The sequence below is a fragment of the Ictidomys tridecemlineatus genome, chromosome 2 (assembly GCF_052094955.1).
Source record: "Ictidomys tridecemlineatus isolate mIctTri1 chromosome 2, mIctTri1.hap1, whole genome shotgun sequence".
Lineage (NCBI taxonomy): Eukaryota > Metazoa > Chordata > Mammalia > Rodentia > Sciuridae > Ictidomys > Ictidomys tridecemlineatus.
The window spans coordinates 139,637,221-139,659,946 of NC_135478.1; the positions used below are offsets into that span (position 1 = coordinate 139,637,221).

General features: G+C 37.3%; 1 protein-coding gene and 1 pseudogene across 1 annotated transcript in view; both read left to right on the plus strand.

Moving 5' to 3' along the window:
* Positions 1-22,726, plus strand: part of Aoah (acyloxyacyl hydrolase) — a 202,798-nt gene that overhangs the window by 38,597 nt on the left and 141,475 nt on the right. Inside the window, exon 3 of the mRNA XM_005319198.5 lies at positions 8,927-8,993. Coding sequence (XP_005319255.2) covers positions 8,927-8,993 — 67 coding nt within the window. The remainder of the gene's footprint in view (positions 1-8,926; positions 8,994-22,726) is intronic.
* Positions 16,116-16,678, plus strand: LOC101968785 (rRNA-processing protein FCF1 homolog pseudogene; annotated as a pseudogene).

Genomic DNA, 22,726 nt, shown 5'->3' on the forward strand with positions numbered 1-22,726 from the left:
GGAGAACCCTGTAGCCATTTGCTTTGACTTGAGCAAAACAGAATTCTAAGAAACACACAAATACCTCTTATCTTACCGGATAGAAGATGAATTTTCTCTGCCTCTCTCGGCTGGTAATGTAAGTTAATCAAAGAACTTACTAATGTCAGTTTTTAAATTGCTCTGCTCTGGGCTATGCTAGTTCTGCGTTAACAATATTTTAAACTCGCTTCTAATCTGCCTCTCTCCTTCACTTAATTTTGAATGTCTCATATAAAATTCTCTAAACTTACAAGATGCTATAAGAAAGGGGACCAAATATAATTGCCACATTCTTCAGTGAAGGAAATTGTAGTTCACATAGAGAAACACCTTCCCCCAAGGTCAGAAGCCAAAGAGCTGCTAAGGAACTGGGGTTTCAGAGTCCTGTGACATCAGAGGTTTTTTTTTTTTTCGGGGAGGGGGGCAATCTCCTCAACAGCATGCTAAAAAGGATCATCTAAGGGGAGGGAATATGCTTGTAGACGTGTCTATTGAGTTAAAATTCACATGCTATCCAATTCACCCATATAAAGTATAAATTTGGTGGCTTTCTATAAATTCACTATAATCAATTTGTATACTCCATCACCACAATCAATTTTAGAACATTTTTCTTGCCCCCAAAAGATATTCCATAACCCTGAGCTGTCACTCCCCAAACACACACACTCTCCATCCCCTGTCAAACATTGCTCCGCTTTCTGTCTCTAAGAATTTCCCCTTTATGGGCATTCCCTATAAATTGAAACATAAAATATTTCATCTTTTGTGATTGGTTTCTTTCACTTAGCATAGTAGTTTCTCTCACATAGCATAATGTTTTAAGATTTTTTTTGAAAAAAATTTTTAGTCATCGATGGACCTTTATTTTATTTATTTACTTATACGTGGTGCTGAGAACCTAACTCAGTGCCTCACACAGGCTAGGCAAGCGCTCTACCACTGAGCCACAGCTCCAACCCTTAAGATGTTTTTAATGTGAACACATGTTGTAGAATAATTCATTCATTATTTTTTCATGGGGGAATTAATATTCCATTATATGCATATCAACATTTTGTTTATTAGTCTGTTAGTTGATGAACACTTTGAGTGGCTAGTATAAATAATTGCTGCTATGAATATTTGAGCACAAGTTTTTGTCTGAAGATACTCTCAGTCCTCTCAGGTTTTGATGTAGGAGAAGAATTGCTGGACCATGTAGCAAATTGTTCAATCATAGGCTAAACAATTTGAGGAATTGCTAGGCTGATTACCAAAAGAGGCCACACTATATTATATTCCTACCAGCATTGTATGAAGCTTCTAATTTTTCCACATGCTCAGCACTTTTTCTCTTAACTGGAGGATATCCTAGAAGGTATTGTATCTAAGATTTAGAGAAGCTACCTTTGCTAAAAGCAGTGACTCTTCCTTTAGGCCTGCAGATGCCCAATGGGTAACTGCTCTCAGACCCAAGTGGCACTGAACTGGAAATCAACAAAAGGAAAAAAACAAACAGGAAATCCCAAACATATGAAAATTAAATAACACACTTCTGAAATATAAATAGATCAAAGAAAAAAATCTTGAGAGAATTTTTTTAATATTTATTTTTTAGGTGTAGATGGACACAACACAATGCCTTTACTTTTATATGGTGCTGAGGATCAAACCCCAGGCCCCGTCCATGCTAGGCAAGTGCTCTACCGCTGAACCACAATCCCAGCCCTAGAGAGAAATTTTAAAATATTTTGAAGGGGGTCAAAGTGAAATTATAAAGTTGGCATCTCAGCCTTCACTTTGTATCTGTCTCCTTTTACTACATTAAATTTGGGGTCAAGACCCTATTTATCTCTGCATGTAGGCATGGAATCATTTAAGGAGTATTTATCTAAAAACTACTAATCTAGGTTTATTAGCACTAAATTTACCCAACCTCTCATCCCCCTTCAAGACTGAGGAGAGATTTGCAAGGAGATTTGCAGCATCCTGTTTCAGACCCCTGAAGTGGCACTAGAAATCTCCAATTGTTGTCCTACTCCTTCTAGGATCAGCAGGAGCCATCCTCTCATGGGAACTGAATTGCCACCTTCCAGATGACAGTTCTGATGAATAAACATCCTGAGCAAGTAGAAATTGCTCCTGCAAGTGATAAGGACTTTTCTGGAGCTACTTTGAGGAACCAGAACTGAGAGAATGATCAACTAGGCCACAGTTTGAATGAGACTGTTGACTATGCAGACCTTCAGCCCATACCCCAATTCTTCTCTATTTAAACCTGAAGGTCTTGTCAGCACTCCAAAGACAGAATCTCACGTTGCCTGCCCAATGTGGCCATAGTGATTAAAGTTTCCTTTCCTGCTTTTCACCACAACATTTTCTGTTTGTTTTTTGGGGACAGTGGTATCCTGGTTAGCTGGGACCCCAGGAGTTAGGCCTCTGGCCTAGGATGCCGGTGACAGCATAAAGTTGTGTCTCATCTTGGTTTGGATTTATATTTCCATGATAGCTAATGATATGGAATACCTTTTTGGATGCTTATTGGACATTTATATATAGTTTTTGGCAATATACCTGTTCATGTCCATTGCAATTTTTTAAAAATTAGACTATGCCTTATTTATTGTTAAGTTCAAAGTTCATCCACAAACTTTCATCCTGTTTATAGTCAACTAATTTACTCCTTCTTAACAATTATGCTTCAATTTCTCATTAAACAAACCTAGCCATTAAAAGAGTTCAGGAAATATCACCTCAAAATATGTCACTATAGTGTATTAATTACCACTACCTAAACAGAGCTAGGCTCTAATCTGCAAAAACACAAATCCTCCAAAGGAATTTGGTTGCTATCAATCTCCTGAAAAATTAATGTTTATCAAGTCATCAGAGTTAGAAAGGATAGAAAACTGACCACACCTAGAAAGAACTTGTTAAAACTCATCTTCAGCTCTTCTAAGGATCCATTCATATTCCCCCAATTACTCTGAAGATTTTTTTTAAACTTCCTAATCACCTCATTTACTTCCATGAGAGAATTGAGTCAAAGGACTCTTCCTCTTTTCTTAACTGACCTGCCTAAAAATTGCTCTAAACTATTGTTAGCTGGGATGACTAGTCTGAGTTCAGGCTTCAGTACCAGTACCCGCCAAGAAAATGACAAGACTTGACTGGAAATGGTCAATGGTGAAGTTTGTTTCAACAGACCTGAGTCTTTGCCTTCTTCAGTGAAAAAAACCTTCCCATGATCTGATCTTCCCTTTTCTTGATCATTCATATATATGAATATATATGAGAGGGAGATGCCCCTTCAAATGGAGATTTCCTTTCTAAACTTCTTTTATTATCAAGGAAGAGTTTGGGGGGCAGAGCAAAGACCAGGACAAGAAGAGGCACTTGATTGGAAGAAGAGGCAGTCAACAGAAGTCTGAGGGGAAGGGTTTTGTGACCAGAGTCCTAGGCCAGGGGTCTGACTCCAAGGATTCCAGCCAACCAGGTTACAGCCTTTTGCCCTAAAACACAAAGAGCAAAGGTAATGGTAAAAAGTAGAGAAGAAACTTAAACTGATGTGGCCATCTTAGGAAGGCAAAGTGAGATCCAGCACCTCAGCCCCATCTCTGGGGGTTATAACAGAAGCATTAGGTTTAAAAAGAGGAAGCACGGGGGCAGCGATGAGAGGTCTGCATGATTAAGCAGGTCTTAGTCAAACTGTGGGTCTGGCTGATCATCTCTCATTTCTGATTCTATGAGGTGGCTCTGGAGAAATCCTTATTGCTTGGGGAGGCCATTTCTACTTGTTGTTCAGGATGATTATCTGTCAGACCTATGATCCAGGAAGATGGTAATTTGGTTCCCATGCGATGATCACTCCTGACTGAGTCAGGGTGGCAGTCTCATCAGGGGGTGATTCCCTGGAAGGGATAGAGCAATGACTGAAAATTCCTAGATGCCTCTCCAGGGATCTGAAAGAGGATGTTGTAAAAGCTAACAGTCAAATGTTCCTGAACATCTCATCTCAGTCTTGAAAGGGAACCAGATAGGTAAGTTTAGGGCTAATAAACTGTACTACTAGCTTTTATGTGATCACTCCTTAAATGATTAACATGTAGAGCCCAGCAAGTCAAAAAGCTTAAGGTAATAAAGGAGACAGATTTTTTTTAAAAAATGAAGTTGCATTGAAACAGACTGAATTTGGGGGGCCCCATCTGAAATTGGAAATGGCTTCCTTATGCCGAGAGTGGAGGCTTCAGGGAGTGGTGGGGCTGGGACCCCCCACCCTGAAAGGCTCCAAAGAAGATGGGGATGAAGATTGTGCCCAGTCAGGCCTATTTAAGGCAGGCCAACTCCATCTGCATTGGTACATGTCTCACTTCCTGGCCACTGTCACTTCTCCTCTGACTTCTCCCCTTCAAAGGTTTAGCTCAATCTCAGGAATTTAGGAGATAGAACCTTTGAAACAATTAAGCTTCTTCTATCTTCCTTCAAAGGTGGTTTGGAATGAAATCTATTTTCCTACCAATTTGACTGAATATTTCTGAAGCAGTGAGCATTATGGCCCAGCCTCTTTCTTCCTGAGCAGCATTAGGGCTGCCCAGTAACAGTATCCTGCTTTTAGTTACTCATTGGGTATCTGCAGACCTAAATGGAGTCCCTGCCTTCCCACTGTGGCTACTGCAACGCCAAGATAAGTCTCATTCATTTCTCTAGAAAATGGTGGTCTCTATACAGAAAATCGGCTGCAGTTCCAGATGGGGGTGGGAGGGTCTAGACTAATTAGATCCAGATTAACTCATAATTCCTTCTCTTATGGAACAGGGAGTTCTGGACTCTTCAACCCCAGATGAACTCATCATATCTATCTAGTCTAGTTTCTTTCTGACCCAGTCAAACATTTAAGATATCTCTATAAGATCCAATCTTATTCCTAACAAACCCATTTTAGTTCCTGTCTGATTTGCTCAGCCACCACAAACTCCAAGGGTCATATGATCTCTCCCAGCACAAATTAACCATGGACTTGGGCTCAAGACACAAAGAGGAATCTTTTATTCATGATTATAAAATCAACTTCCAAACCCAAAATTTGCTCAAACAAACTGTGTTTAAAACACAAATCTGAGTAATATCAGAATCCTAAAGAGAATTTACCATGATCCCTAGATATAGCAGGAAAACAGTGAGCATCTTGGACTCAATAGTCACCTATCTCTGGCTATCCTATCGTGCTCCTGAGAAGTCCCTGGAGTTCTGCTTTGGATCCTGCTGACTATGCAAAATCTGTTAAAAGAAAAAATCCCTAGGCTTTTAAATTTTAGTAGAGCTTATTTGAGCAATTATACACAAAACAGAACAAGTAGAAGAGAACAAAAAATTCATAAATCAGATAAACTCTGGAACAAAAGCAGGTCCAGAGAAATCCAACTAGTAACATGATCTGATAGCATTTATAGAAAATGGAAGGAAGTGTGTCATAGAAACAACTTAATTGGTTCCAGTTTAATTGGTTAATTGGTTATGGAGTCTCCTGTATTTAACTAATGCTCAGATGTTGCAATGACACTCCACATTGGTTTAGTCTCTTGATGCCTAGTGCAAAAGCCAAATCAATTGCCTCCCACAAATTTGATGTAAGTTTTAATAGTCCTTTATATAGTCTAGTACCCTGTGCTAAATCATCTATCATATGATTTGCAAATGTCTTCTCAAATTCTTTTCTCGATGTTAATCTTTGAAGCACAAAAAAAGTGTTTTTTTTTTAATTTTGAGGAAATCAAATTTGTTTATTTTTTTCTTCTTTTTCTCATATTTTTGGTGTCATATTTAAGCTAGTTCAAACACACAGTGATTTGTAGCAATATTTTCTTCTAAGATTTTTATAGTTGAAGCTTCTGCAGTTAGGTCTTTGGTCCATCTTGAGTTGTTTTTATAATGGTGTGAGGTGAGGGAATGCATTTATTCTTTTGCTCCAATTGTTCCAAGCACCATTTGTTAAATTCCTCCCACTATTGAAATTTTCTTGGCACCTTTGTCAAAAGTCAATTGATTAGACATTTTAGGATTTAATTTGAGGCTTTTGATTCTATTTCATTGATCTGTATCCCTATTCTAATACCCCCTGTCTTGGTTATTTTTATAATAATTTTGAAATTGGAAAGTATAAACTCTCTACCTTTGTTTTCCTCTTTCAAAATTATTTTAGCTATTCTGAATTTTGAATTTCCCCATAAAGATTAGGATCAGCTGATCATTTTCTACATAGAAGTTAGGACTTTGATAGAGATTGCATTAAATCTGTGGGCCAATTTAGGGAGATTGCCACTTTAACAATATTAAGTCTGCCAATCTATAAACTAAGGGTGTATTTCCATTTATTTAGGTCTTCTTTAACTTCTTTTAATAATAGAGATTCAAAGAATATATCATACCTTTTTGTTAAATGTATTCCTAAATGTTTAATTCTTTTTGATACTATTGTAAATGGAATTGTTTTCTTAATTTCATTTATTTGCTCATTTATGCTGCACAGAAAGACAGTTGAGTTTGCATTACAACTTTGAATCCTGCCACAAATATGCTAAACTCATTTAGTAGTTATTATAGTTTTTAAATGGATTTCTTAGGATTTTGAACATACAAGATGATATCATCTACACAATAGTATATTATTTTCTTTTTTGATATTCTGGATGCCTTTTCTCTCTCTCTCTCTCTCTCTCTCTCTCTCTCTCTCTCTCTCTCCCCTACTCTTTTTCCTAACTTTTTGGCTAGAATTTCCAATATAATGTTGAATAGAAGTGGTGACAGCAAACATTCTTGCCTTTCCTCATCTTAGAAGGAAATGATTCATTCTTTTGCTATTAAATATCACATCAGCTGTGACATTTTTGTAGATAACCTTTATCATGTTGCAGAAGTTCCCTTTTATTTCTACTTTTTTGTTTTTGTTCTCTCTCTCTTTTTTAATTCATGAAGGAATGTGGTGTTTTGACAAATATTTTCTCATCTATTAAATGATTATATGGTTTTTGTCTTTTATTGATGTGATGTAAAATATTTGTTGATTTTCAGATGTTAAATAACTTTTTCATTTTGGGGATAAATTTTACAAGATTACAGTATAAAACTTATTTCTATGTTGCTGGTATTTTATTGAGGATTTTTGTGGCCATATTTATAAGAGAATTTGATTATAGTTTTCTTTTTTAAGGGATGTGCCTGGTTTTTGTATCAAAGTAATCCTGTCATTATGACTGTTAAGAAATGGAGTCTTCTCTTCCAGGTTTTGGAAAAGTTGTGATGAGTTGGTATTGATCTTTAAATGCTTGGTAGAAGTCACCAGTGAGGTCTTCTAGTCTAGGGCTTTTATTTGTGAGGGTTTTTTTTTTTTTTATAGTTGGACACAATACCTTTATTTTATTTTTTTATTTAGTTTTTTCTGTGGTGCTGAGGATCGAACCTAGCGCCTTGCTTGTGTTAGGCAAGCGCTCTACCACTGAGCCATAACCGCAGACCTGTGAGATTTTTATTACTAATTTAATCTTCCTACTTGTTATATGTATGGAAATTGTCTATTTATTCTTGAGTCACTTTGGGCATTTTTGTCTTTCTAGAATTTCCCCATTTCATCTCAGTTATCTAATTTATTGCTAGGCAGTTAATAACAGTATTCCCTTATAACTTGTTATTTCATTAAGTTCAGCAGTAATGTGGGGACACATGTATAATTGCTTAGTTCAAGAACATACTATGTTTGAAGTTGTCCATTATTGTTTTTAAAAAGCCATGTAATATATGTATTTTAATACAAAAATAATATTTAATATCACTTACCTCTAAGTGAAATTGAAGAACCAAGGAGAGTCCCCTATATTTTTTCTGTTATTTTATTATGTTATTTCTGTTTTTTGTTTTTGTTACAACTCACGCTTCAGGCAAGGCCTGGGTCCCCCAATTTGAGCATGGCAAGGTCAATTCGCTTCAGTCATCTCTTCTCAGGACAGCTCATCTGGCCCTAACTATAAGACCCAAAGTTTAATTAGCAGGGTTCCACAACAGACTCACAAAGTGGAGAAGCAGGACAAGAATTGACTAGTCATATTATGTGTTAAGGTCTGTAAATAAGATAGGATGGTGCCTGGCATTTTGCCAGAGGGAGTGGTTTATGAAGTAACACCCGCGAGCCATTAAGTGTGGAGATTCCTTATTGGTTGACTGCTGTATCTAGTTTATGTTAATTAAGATGAGCTGTGTGGAATGTATATATACCCCTCCTGTCCTACAATAAACAGCTCCCTCTCCTGCTGTATCAAAGTACACAAGTTGTTCATCACCCCCCGGTTGTTTTGCCCAGCCAGCCGGGCTGTGGCAATTATGTAGATGGATTCATCCACAAAACATCCCTGATCCTCCTAAGATATTTTGTTGAAGGGTGTACCTGTGCCCTGTGTGTCTGTGTTCGGGATGCAGGTGGCAGTGCAGGGACAACGGTTAAGAGTTGATCTTGTAGCTCCAGGATGGTAATAGCAAAAAGTAGACCTGAATATCTCTGTCTGATCCACATTCCAGATTATTGACTTTCACACAAGTTGTGTTTCTTTTAACTTCAACAAATGAGATCTAAGCCCACATTTCAGATATTCCTTGGTGTCAATAAAGAAAATGAAAACCCAAAGTGAAACTGTTTTCATAATAAACTGTTGGTCTTTAGCACGTATAGTAAAGTGGAATGCATGTAAACCTGAGATGGAAATGATATTTTAACAGATACATTCACTTTAAAATTACCAAAGCCTTAAAATTAAATACTCACATTCTTCATTAATTAATTACTCAACCTTTGTTCCTCATTAAGATCATCATTAACTTGTGTTTTAAATTCACCATAATAAAATGAATTCTATTTGCTCTCTTTATTTTTTCTTAGAAAAACTGTTCTTGCAAACCACCTGCTATTTAATGGTTCACAAGTTTGGATCAGACATCATAAAACTGTGAGTATGACATGGCACTGAAGTTGAGTCAGTGGCTCAGGCCTGCAGGGAAACTGGGAGAGAGGAGCCTTTGTTTATGGGTTTACCAGACAAGGACTTGAGCTGATATTCAAGGTCTTGGTAATAGTGGAAAATTGAAACCAGATTCAGCTCCTTTGTCACTCTGGTGAGGCTCACCTTGAATTGCAGTGTGGCAAGCTGGTCACTTCTTCTCCAAGAGGCCTTCGGAGGGAATTTACTAACTACAGATGACACTATTCTATTGGCTGACACCAGCACTTGCCCCCATCACCTGTGGGCTCCCCAACCTGTGCCCACTCCTCCCCTCCCCTCCCAACCCCTATTCTCTCCTCACACTGGCTGGTTTCTGTAAGGTCAGGCACAGTTGATCAAAAGTAGGCAGATTAAAAGCTGCTGAACAAGGCTTTATTGAGATGTGCTCCCCAGTAAGACCCTCTAGTCCAACAGAGCCGATCAAGGGAATCGAACCCAGGCTCAGCTGGATTGGAATTTTATTGGGCTTATTGCAGGAAGAGAGGGCTTGGGACAGGAAAGGGAGTCCTCCTGTGGTTGGTGGGGTGATCTTGCTGAGATCTGTGTCCTTCCAGGATTGGCCAGGAGACCCCGCTGATTGACAGGTGGTATGGGTTGCCTGGTGCTTTGTTTCCTTAGCCACCTCAAACCCACCTCACTGTTTTCTGGCTCACTCCACCTTCCCAGCTCCATTTCATCATCACTACCTGGTTCTTTTTCTCTTTTTACCTTTCTTCCTTCTTCAGCTCAGGGCCCTATATTAGTTAAACCACATTCCTATTTGCGTCACTCTTTTACCGCCACAAATGGCTTTCCTGTACATGAGATGTCGTTACTTACTTAATCACTTTGAATAATGTAATAAGCACCCTAAACTGAAGTCCAGAACCTTGACAATCACTTAGTCTAACCACATGGTCCCTCACTTTCTTTCTCATGCTCTTCCCACCCACGGGAACATCATCCAGGATTCCCTGTCCATCCTTGTCTTATTGTCCTCTTTCTATAGTTTAATTATATACAAATATGTAAATTACATAATAGGTAGGTCATGTATCTCTCTTAAAAGCATATAATTTATTTTAGCTGTTTCCTTACTTTAGGGAGAAGGTATCACATTTTATAGACCTTTTGGAACTTATCACTTAAGTTTGTATGTCTAAGATGCCCTCACATAGTTGTGTCACGGCTGTGGTTCATTCACTCCAACCATATGTAATATTGCTTGGTGTCTCCACAGTTGTCAGTTTGCTCCCTCTCCCTCTGATGGGCATTTGAGTTGTTTCCTGTTTCCCCTCTGTGAGCAGTGCTCCTAGGAACATTCTCACATGGTTCCTCTTTGATGTGCCATTAGCCTTAAAGTAGAGAGGCTCAGAAGACAGCACCATCCTCCACAACAGATAGCCTAGAGCCACAGAATTTTAAAGTCAGAAGGAGCTTAAATTAAAAAGACAAGGGAGATAAACGGTGTTATACCGGGCTGTATTCCTGCCTCTACTAATACTCAGCTTGCTCCATTACAGTGATTTATCATGAGCCTTGGAGTGTGAGTGTTCAAGGGCAGATACCCAGGCTTTTCAGCACATATCTTGATTATTGCCACTACCTCCTCACCGGAACCCAGATGTGCAGGCTTGCCCATTGTCTTGCAATGCCATAACCTACAATATTATTAGACTATTATCTTTTGAATGCAAAGCTAATCATGGCACTCCCTTTGCATAACATTCCTCAAAGTCAGCACTCTGCAGGTTTCCTACCCTTGTGCACAAAAGTCTTCATGAAGCGGTCCTGAGGACTTTTCCAGATACATCCCTTGCTACCCCACAGGATCTACTCCACTTATAGTTCTCCTTACCCACCAAGAAGGTTTTTGCCTTAAGATGTTTGTAGATGTTTCCAAGCTTGGCACACGCAAAACCTCGACTCTCAGAACTCAGCTCCAGGTCACCTCTTCTGGAAGCAAATGAAAGTTAATATGAACATGCTATCCCCACTACACATAGGCCATAGGCGCACGTGCACACACACACACACACACACACACACACACACACACACATGCACAATCTCCTAGAACCAATGCAAACCTCTAGCACATCATTTATTGCACCTATTTGTAATTTAATGATCCCTTTACTTTTCTGAGTTGCTACTAGATTGAAAGTTTTATGAGGACTAGGACTGCATTGCACTCATTTTTATATCTCCAAGTACTTAGCAAAATATTGACTATTCAAAGAAGAAAGGAAGGAAGGAGGGACTTAGAGAGGAAGGGAAGGAAAAGGAGGAGGGAATGCAGGAAGGAGGAGAGAACTTTGCATCTCCGGGATCTGATGTAATACTTGAGTATATAAAATCTTCAATTCATGTTTGTTAACTAATGAAATCTTTAAATAAATAAAAGTATTACTTCAATTGAGCCATGACCAGACTGCTCCAAAGAAAATATATTTGATAGTAAAATTAAAATATAAAAGTAGAAATACACCTTTAATCCTAGTCAATGAGTCTGTTTATAACTAGTGCTAGCCAATGCTGTTGGAAGAAACATTGCTTAGGCAGAGAAACCCTGGGGCACTTAGATCAAGGCACCAGACAGACAACTGGAAACAGTCACAGGAGCCAAAGAGAGAACAAAGGCAATACATACCCATGACCAAAATGGGTACCAAAGAGCAGCTGCCATGCAAAATATTCTTCTGTAGCAGGCTGTAGAGTAGCTGGTGTAAGAGCCAGTTAAGCACAAGGTCAGAGAAAGGAAACACAGGGTACTAAGTATTGTAGTTACAGTTGGTGAACTATACAACAGACAAATGTACATGCTTGTTAAGAAAGAATCAGCCCAAGAAGTCACCAAAAGAAGGACCTACTCCTGAGTAGGTAGTGGGGAAGGAAGAAGCTAGTATTTTCCTAAGATAAATAATTCTCATAAGCACCAAGTGGGCTATTTTTAAGTAAGACAGTTGCAATAAATTATTCCTTTTCATGGTTCTGTCCTCCTCTTGTTTTGTGTGTCCATAATGTTTCTGTACCCATGTTAGTTACGTGCTGACAGGAATATTTCTTCATATGGTTTGTTCTTCTTATGTTTTAAGTAATCAGATACAGCTCTGGGTCAATGTAGGCCCTGGAAATAACAACCACATGATTTAGCTTTACCTGAATATCAGCCTTAAAATATTAAATGTGTTCCTAACCCAGAGGGCATCATTCCTATTATTTCATACCAGTCTGTTCTCAATAATTCATGGACTAATTATGCATCAATTACATTCCCTACCCACAGGCAGAACCACGGATGCTTTAGAGAAGTAGGACACCTGAAAACTCATGCATTCCCACAAGAACCTGGGTCATGCCGAGTCTTAGTGTGTTTGGGCTGCTATAACAAAACCCCTTAGAATGGAGTAATTTATACACCACAGACATCTATCAGTCCCAGTTCTGGAGGCTGGGAAGTACAAGATCAAACCATCAGCAGATTCTATCTGGCAAAGGCTTACTCTTTGCTTCATAGAAGCCACCTTCTCCCTGTAACCTCACACGGCAGAGGGAGCAAGTAAGCTCCCTTGGTCCTCTTTCATAATCCCATGATGCAGGCTTTGCCCCTGTGACCTGATTACCTCTAAAGGCCCCACTTCTTGATATCACTGCAGATTGGGTTTCAGCATGAGTTTGGGGGGAATTCAACCTTCAGGCAATAGCATATCAGGAGGAGCTAGCTAAGAAGTCCAGTTCTAGCCAGTGTCCATGTGCTCTATCAGGTCCTGACCTCTATTGTTCCCAGTGTTGCCACAGAAAACCTGTCTCTGGGTCCTGTCAGTCTCATCTTGCTTCTTGTTATCTATTGATGTTTTCCTCTAAATCACAAATTCTTGTGTCCCCAAACCAGTAGCTCTTAGACATTAGAAAAGCCTACACTGTTAACATTTTTAGAAGAAAAATGCAAAGCAGAATTCATAACAATTATGTACAATTTAAATATAACTAACGGCTTTTCTAGACATCAAAAATATAAAGCAATGTAATTATGTTATTCTCAAGATAATTATAATTATAGAAACTATTAAGCTCATAGTATACTCTAAGGAATGTGGTCCAAAAATGGGGTAAAATATTAAATTATATGAGGAAGATCTTTCAATTCTGTTGGCATGTTCTCTGCTTAGAATTACTATATCAAACTTCATTTGAGAGTAAGGTCAAAAGTCTGAATTTGAGCATATTCAAGTGAAAAAAAGTCCTACCCCCGAATCTTTTCTGTAGGTTCTATTACTTTGCCCATCTGGAAACCCCAACTCTCTTCCTTAGATTTATGATGATAATGATCATCGTCATCAATATAATTCACCATGATCCTAATTAAGCCTGTCAGTTGTTTCCACCAAATGTGTTGAAGGCTCTCTCCTGCATGCCTCACTCCTGTGCAACTCTATAAAGGTAGTGAAAGGAAATAAATTAATATAGGATGTGTTCTGTGTGTATGGAGCTTAGAAGTTACCACTTGGTCCTTATGATAAGTAAAAAGCTGAACAAACTGAAAAACCAACAGTTCATCTAAAATTCTTAAGAGAAATAAGGTCACTGGACAAACCACTGCCTCTAACACTTGAGAGAGAAGGTGGAAACAGAGAATCACAACTTCCTAGAAGTAGAAAAAACTTCCACAGAAACAAACCAGTAGTGGAGCACCAAAGCCTTAACTGTACTCTTGATCCGTGCTTGATATGGTCAAATATGAGAGTTAAGACTCCAGAGGTCATTGCCATGGGGGTGTGTTACCATTTGTAACTAGAATGTTCCCCAACGGCTTATGTGTTGAAGGCTTTGACCCAAATACATCAATGTTCCGGAATTAGGGAGTAATGATTAGATCATGAGGGCTCTGATCTCATCAATGGATTGATCCAGTGATGAGTTCATCCAATGGACTATTGAGAGGTGGTGGGACACCACAGGATGTGGAACTAGCTGGAAGAAGTAGGTCACCAAGGGGATACCCTATAAAGGTATCTCTTGTCCCCAGCCCTCTTCTGCCCTCTCTCTGCTTCTCAGTTATCATGAGCTAAGCTACTTGGCTTCCTCATGACCTTCCACCCTGATGGTCTGCCTCACCACAGGCCCAGAAACAAAGGAGCCAGCTGACAATGGACAAAAACATAAGGCAAAATAAATCTTTCATCCTTTGTTTTTCCTAAGGTATTTTGTCACAGCAATGAAAAGCTAACACCAGGTTGTAAAATGCTAGAGATCAAATGAATAACAATGAAGAAGAAGAATGCTTTCAATGGGATTTATTGTTAAAAATAGTTGAAGAACTAATCTTTGAACTTGAGCATATATCAATAAATATCTCCCAAACTGAAAATCAAAGGAAACAAAGAATGAACAAAACAGAATGTCCATGGACTGTGTAAATATGTACAATAGGAGTACCAGAAAGAAAATGAAGGAGAGAAAGGAACAGAAAAAAATATCTGAAATAATGACTGAGAATTTCCCAAAACAAAATCAGACACCAAACCACAGATCCAGGAAGCTCAGGAAAAACCAAGCAGTATAAATGCCAAAGCAAAAAAAACAAACAAAAAACTATACCTGGGCATAAAATTTTTCAAATATAAAAATCAAAGATTATTTTAAATCCTAAAAGAGGTCTAAAGGGGGGATATCTTACCTACAGAGGAGCAAAGACAAGAATTTCATCTGATCTCTCCTCTAAAACAATGCAAACCAGAAGAGAATGGAGTAAACTATTTAAAGTTTTAAGATGAAAAAAACCACTATCCTAGAATTCTATACCCTGAAAATCAAGCCCTCAAAAATTAAGAAATAAAAACTTTCTTATACAAAAACAAAATCTAAAATAAATTGAGAGTATGTGTTGCCAATAGACTTTCCTTCCCTGTAATGTTAAAGGAAGTTATCTAGAGAGAGAAAAAAAATTATAGGTCAGAAACTCAGATTCACATAGAAGAGTACCAAAGAAAGAAAACTTGAAAGCAAAACAAAAACTCTTATTTTCTTATTCTTAATTGACCTAACAATTACCAGTTTGTTAAAAATAGTAATAGCACCAACATATAAAATTATGTATACTTGCATAAATTTGTGTATGAGGGCTGTGTGTGTGTGTGTGTGTGTGAAGGTGGGAAATGACAGCAATTTTATAAGCTACAGGAAGGAGGAATTAGGATTTTTTTTTTGGTTATTATATTATAGTCACAGTACCCTGAAGCAGAATAGTACTATTTGAAAGTGGGTTTGAATTAGTTGTAAATGTTTATTACAATCTCTAGAGAAACTATTAAGAAAGGTAAGAAAAAAAGAAGTACAAATTGACATGCTAAGAGAGAAAATAGAATTATATAAAATGCTCACTTAAAACCACAGGCCTGGGGCTATCGCTCAGTGGAAGAGCACTTGCCTAGCATGTGTGAGGTACTGGGTTTGATCCTCAGCACCACATAAAAATAAACAAATAAAATGAGGGCATGCTGTCCATACACAACTACAAAAAATTTTTTTAAAAAAAGAACTGGTGTGGTGGCACACACTTGTAATCTCAGCAGCTCAGGAGGCTGAGACCGAAGGGTCACAAGTTCAAAGCCAGCATCAGAAACTTAGCAAGGCCCTAACCAATTTGGCAAGACTTGCCTCAAAATAAAATATAAAAAGGGCTGAGAATGTTGTTCAGTGGTTAAGCACCCCTGGGTTCAAGCCCTGGTACCAATAAATAAATAATAAAAAGCAATAAAACCACAAAAAAGCAGAAAAAATGATGGAAAATAAAATGAAAAACAAAAGGACAAGAGCAACAAATAAAGAACAGTAACAAATATAGCAGTATTAATCCATCTATATCAATAAACACTTTGGACACCAGTGGTCTAAAAGCACCAGTTAAAAGACAAAGATTGTCAGGGTGGATCAAAAACAAGACTTGACCATATGTTATCTGGAAGGAAATCACTATAAACATGAAAACATATGTAGATGAAAAATGAATAGACAAGAATACAGAACAAACAGGTGTGCATGGTGAACACAGGAAAACAACAACAACAAAAAAAAAATGCAAGGAAATATGTGACCATGACGTGAATGCTTAGTCTCAGAGATGAGAGGCTTGACAAAAAGTAAGATCCAAATCTAAAAATAAACAAAAGAAAGATGATCTCAGTGCACTGCAGGAAAGGGAAGTCCCCCACCACCCTTCCTGCATATTCTTCCAATGTAACACACAGCTGGGTCCACCTTCTCACATCCTGACTGATACCAACTTTATCAATTTTTCCCTTAAAACCAAATTGGACTTAGTGCAGTCTGTAAAATGCCAAGTGTATCTCTTACATAACTGTTTGTGTAATAGCTGGAATTGAGAAATTGGGGCAGGAGTATTGAGTGGCTATAAGGTCGCTAAGGATCCATGGTTTATAAACAATTACCATGCACACACAAAGGAACCTATGCAGGTAACTGCTTAATACAAAGAGTAACTCAATACAAATGTTGCATCGTGGCTATCCAGTTGACCAAGACCTTAAACAAAGAGCTAGAAGATCCCTGGAGTTCGTTACATGTACATTTCTAACCACAGGTACAACATAGAGCAGATGCCAGATGATTATGGAGCCCCTTGGTTTTGATTCCTATAAGACAAATTTCCTCTGCCTTCCTTTGACCCACTTTCTCTCTTACCATTTCAGTAAATATGCTATGAATTATTCTGTTCATCCATTTGCTCTATAATGAGCAGAGTATGGTTAAATATACTCTTTTTTGATGATTTTTGAAAAACAAAAGGTGAACGAATAAAGATATCCCATCCTAACATTAATCCAAAGAAAGAAAGAATAGCTATATTAATTTTAGATGGAAACATACTTCAAAGCAAGGAAAAACATCTAAAGACTACTTCATCCAACAGTAGCAGAATGCACATTCTTCTCAGGCTCAATGGAATATTCACCAGGACAGAACACATTTTGATCCAAAAAGCACATCTTAACAAAATTTAAAGAATAGAAATCATAAAATGACTGCTCTCAGACCTCAGTGGCATTAAACTATAAATCAACAAAAGAAAGAAAACAGGAAATCCCAAACATATGGAAATTAAACAACACACTTCTAGATAACACACAGATCAAAGAAAAAAATCTCAAGAGAAATTTTAAAATATTTTAAAGGAGCTAAAAGTGAAATTACAAGTTATTAAAATTTGTGAAATAAAGAGAAAGTGGAGCTTAGAGGGAAATTGTTAGCACTGAGTGCAGATATTAGAAAAGAAGAGAGATCTAAAATCAATCATCTAAGCTTCTACCTTATGATAACAGAAGAAGAAGAAGAAATCAAATTCAAGTAAGGAGTATAAATTTAAAAATTAGAGCCAAAAAGTGAAATTAAAGTTAAGAAATTAATATGAAAAAATCCATAAGACCAAAATCTAGCTCTTTAAAAAGATCAATAAAACTTACAAACCTCTAACCATGCCAAGTAAGAAAAAACAAGAGAGGACACAAATTATTGATATGAGAAATGAAAGAGAGAACATCATTATAAACCCCATGATGTTAAAAGGATAAATAAGAAATACTATGAATAACATTATGCCTCTAAATTTGATAAACTAGATGAAATAGACCAATTCCTTGAAAACCCTAAGCCGCCAAAACTTACCCAAGAAGAAACAGAAAATACGAATAGGCCTACATCTATCAAAGAAATGGAATCAATATTTAACCTTTGAAATAAAAAGCACCAGGCCCAGATAGACTAACTTGTGAATTCTATCAAACATTCAATAAAGAAATCATAACAATTCTGTATAATCTATTCAGAAGAGAAAAACTAAGAGAAAACTTCCTAACTCGTATTATGAAATCAGCATCACACTAAAACCAAGACCAGACTGAGACATTATAAGAAAACTACAGAATAATATTTTCTATTCTCAAGACCATAGAGAAAAAAAAAACTTAAACATTAGCAAATCAAATCTAATAATGAGGAAAAATCACATACCACAACAAAGTAGAACTTATCACAGGTGTGCAAAGCTGGTTCACATACAAAAATCAATTAATGTAATTCATCACATCAACAGGCTCAAGAAGAAAACTTGCATGATCACATCAACAGATACAGAAAAATCATTTGAAAAAAATCCAACCTCCATTCAATAAAAACTCTCAGTAAACTGGAAATTAAAAGGAAACTTCTTCAACTTGATAAATACTACAATAAACCTAAAAGTAAAATTATACCATTTTTACTGGTACATTATAGTTATAAATAATGATGGGATTTGTTCTATATTCACAAATGCATAAGTATAACAATATAATTTGGCCAATATTACTTCACTCTAACATTATACTTAATGCTGAGAACTAGGATCTTTCCTACTAAGATCAGGCACCAGGCAAAGACACCTCTCTCACTAATACTTTTCAATAGCATAATAGATGTCTTAGCCAATGCAATAAGACAATAAATGGAAATAAAATGCAAACTGATTGGGAAGGAAGAAATAAAATCATTTTTGTTTGTAGATGATATGATTTTCCATGTAGAAAATCCAAAAGAATCAACAACAACAAATCCAGGAACTAATAAGCAATTATATCAAGGTTGCAGAATAAAAGGCTAATATACAAAATTGAATTACTTTCTTATGTACTAGGATTGAACAAGTAGACACAGATTTCACACACACAAAAAAAAAATGAGCTCAAATGGAGCTCAAATTGGCTTAACTCTATAAAACTCCCAGAAGACAATGTAGAAGAAAATCTAGATGACCTTGGGTTTGATGATAAATTTTTAGGATCTAAATGTTATGAGCCATGAATAAGGAACTGATAAACTAGATATAATGAAAATTAAAATTTTTACTCTACAAATAGACAATGCCAAAGAAACGAAAATGTCAAACACATAAATGAAGAAACTACGTGCAAAATAAAAACACCTGATAAAAAACTATTATTCAAAATGCACAAAGATTTCTTGCTGTGGTTTAGATCTTGAGTGTTTCCCAAAGCTGAAATCCACAGCTTATTCCCCAGCCTGTGGCACTATTTGAAGGTGGTGGAACCTTCAGGATGTGGAGCCTAGTGAAAGGAAGGTAATTGGGGACATGTCTTTAAAGGGGCTGTTGGGAACCTAACTCCTTCCTGTCTCTCTCTAGTTTTCTGGCAGCAATGAGGTGAACAGGCCCACTCTGTCACATACTCCCATCATGATGGTCCTGTGCCAGAGCATCAGGATCAAATGACCATGGACTGAAAGTTCTGAAATCATGAGCCAAAATAATCCTTACTTCCTTTTGAATTAGTTATCTTGAGCATTTTCTTATGAGTGACAAAAAGATAAGTAACACAACTCTTAAAACTCAATAATAAAAAAAATCCTATTTTAAATATGATACAAAGAACTTAACAGATATTTCACCAAAGAAAATATACTGATAGCAGAAAAATTCATGTAAAGATGCTAAACATCATATGCTCTTAAGGGATTGTGAATTAAATGAACAAGGAGATACCATAACTCACCATTAGAATGACCAAATTTCAAAACAACTGAAACAGCGAGTTTCTTTAAAAACTATCTATAGCCTTTCGGTGCAATACAACAATTATACTTTTTTTTTCTTCTCTTTTCTTTTTTTATTTATTCATTTTAGATATATATGACATTAGAGTATATTTTTGACATATTATACATTCAAGGAGTATAAAACGTATTCTAATTAGCATCCCATTCTTGTAATTGTACATGATGTGGAGTTTTACTGGTGGTGTATTCATGTATGAACATAGAAAAGTTATGTCCGATTCATTCTACTGTCTTTCCTATTCCTATCCCCCTCCCTTCCTATACCCCCTTATACTCTTGAATATTTATCTAACTGAACTGAAAACTATGTTCATGAAAATAGCTGCGCATGAATGTTTATAGTAGCATTATTCATAATCATCAAAATCTAGAAGCAAACATAACGTTCAGTAGGATTTTTTAAGCCTGTGGTACAAGCATGCAATGAAATATTTATTATTCATCAATAAAAGGAAATGAACTATAAAGTCATGAAAACACAAGGAGGAAAAACAAATGCATATTCCTGAAGAAAAGAAGGCAAAGTGAAAAGGGTTTATTCCTTTTCCCTTTTCCAACTTTATGATATTCCAAATATATGGCATTCTGGAAAAGACCTATCTATGGAAACAGCAAAAATTTAGTGGACACCAAAATTTAGGATTGAAGGAGTGAAAAATAGGCATGGCACAAAGGACTTTTGGGACAGTGAAAATACTCTGTATGATGCTTACCCGGTGACTACATGTCATTGCACATTTGTCCAAATCCAAAGAATGTACAACACTAAAAGTGAACCACAGTGTAAACTATGGACTTTAAATAATAGTGATGACATCTAAATGTCATTGTAGCTTATGAATTTTAGCAAATGCACTGGTGGAGGATGTTGATATTGAGGGAGTTATGAATGTGTGAGAGCAGGAGTAGGAGGGAAATCTCTAGATGTTTCTTTCAAATTTTCTGTGAGCCAAAAAAAAAAGTTAAAAAAAAAATGCAACCATTTTTGTCTCACTTGCTGCTCAGGGGAAAAAAGAAAATGGTTAGGTGAAAATGGTTCTCATGAGTTTGGGTATTTCCTAAAGATATCATATATTATGTCTAGTCTACACCTTCTGTCCCAAGATTAGTTAAGAGGGAATGTGCTACCTTGTTACTTCTCATGCATCTTGCATATTTTAATGATATTAAATTTGTGTGGATTTATGGGGCTCAGTAAGTTATCCTTTTGTCAAGAGGAGTACTTCTCACTTTAAGTCTTTGATGATGAAGTCCTACCTTAAAGGATCTTCGAGGATCCTTGCCCAGTTCCCCTCTCCTATTCCCCAGATCAGAGAGGGCTAGCCTCACTCTTTGACTGAGTGGTCTCCATGTCCACTCCCACATTCAAGTTCATGCACTTGAAATTCTGCTCTCTTGCAGGGTAAAGGAGAACAGATCTTGGATGCGGTATGATGAGTTGGCTCTGGTGGTCCAGAATTGCCACAGATGGGATATTGGCCTTTGGTTTAAAACAAAGATTAAGCAGAGCCCCATCTATCACTCTCCTGAGTCCACTAAATACCAGACCCCTATAAAGACAGCAGTCATCAGTTAAACAAATGAACCATTAAGTTGAGAACAGATGTGTGAAAACAGCCACCCTCTCCTGATTTACTGACCCTCAGTAGACATTAGTTTGGCAATTGACTTTATCTGTAACAAACAGCTTGGCCTGCTGCTTAGAAGACTTGGTTTTCTTTAACACTTTGAGTTACATCCCACACATACACCTCCCATGAAGGGACTCTGGGGCTAAGCAGGTGACTTTCATGATGAACTATGATGAACTGTTTTTCCTTCTTAACTCTGTTACTTGCACAAGGTTGATAAGCCATCATGTCAACCACGTTGTCAGTCTCATTGGGCTGGAATGAAATTTGAAGGCTTATGGTCACATCCTATCTTCGTGTCGTGGTAGATTTATTTTAAGGTGGACCTGTTTCTCTGATGGGCTTTGATAAGACACGGTTTTGATAATACAGCAGGCAGCTCTGTCTACAGGAGGATGCATGGTATAAATAAATCCTCAAGGTCCCCTCCAGCATTTGAAGGGGTGGTAGTTCAAAGATAAAATTATTAGAGATTTTAAAATTATTATGATGTTCAGCAACCATTAAAAGCACTGCTCACTCATTAAGTGAAAACCAGAATGTTTTGTTTGCTTTTCATTTTTGCTTTACCTTTTCAAATCTCATTTTTTACTCTGCACATCCAGGTTTAAAATTCCTTTTGATGGGTGGATAACCCAGGTCTGTGAAATGAGCATCATGGAAATAAACAGAGATGGGCATGGAGTGAGGAGCAGATTCAATAACTTACATTTGGGCCCTGGCCAAGTGTTCCAGTGCTAACCATTAGTTCTCAAGGGTTGGATCACATATGACTATAATTGCCTGCAGTTGCAAGAAAGAAACAACTTGACCTTGAGATGGATTATTATTATTATTATTATTATTATTATTATTATTATTATTATTATTATTTGAACTTTGTAGTTACACATAGTGGTTGGGTTCATCCTGACAAACTCATATGTGGGTGAAATTTGATTTTAATACTTGGTCCCTCTTTTCCCTCCCTCTTTCCTACTCCTCCTCCCCCGCCCCCTGTTTTCCTTCCTTTGCTCTCTAATAGACTTCCTTTTGCTCATCTATTTATTTGTATTTTATTGGTTCTTTGACCTGGGTTTTGAAGAAGGAAGAGGAGGAAGAAGAGGAGGGTCAGGGAGAGGAAAAGAAAGGTGGCAGTAATAGTAATAGACACGGAGGTCCTCACTGTAATGGTTTGATAGGGAGAGAAGTAAGGAACCTAGAGCGCATAAATCATGAAACTCAAGGGCAGGGACATATCTAGGTATCTAAAGGAGACTGAACCTGGAAACCAAAGGAACCCTGGTGTGCTCTCCCTGGGCTTCCTCATTCCTTCTGTATTCTGCCCCAGAACCCCTTCCTGCAGACTCGCTTTCCAGAGACTCAGTCCACATGCTGGGAGATGACTATATTACAGTCCTAGCTGACTATAGCTCCTTTTAATTTGAGGATAGTCTGGAC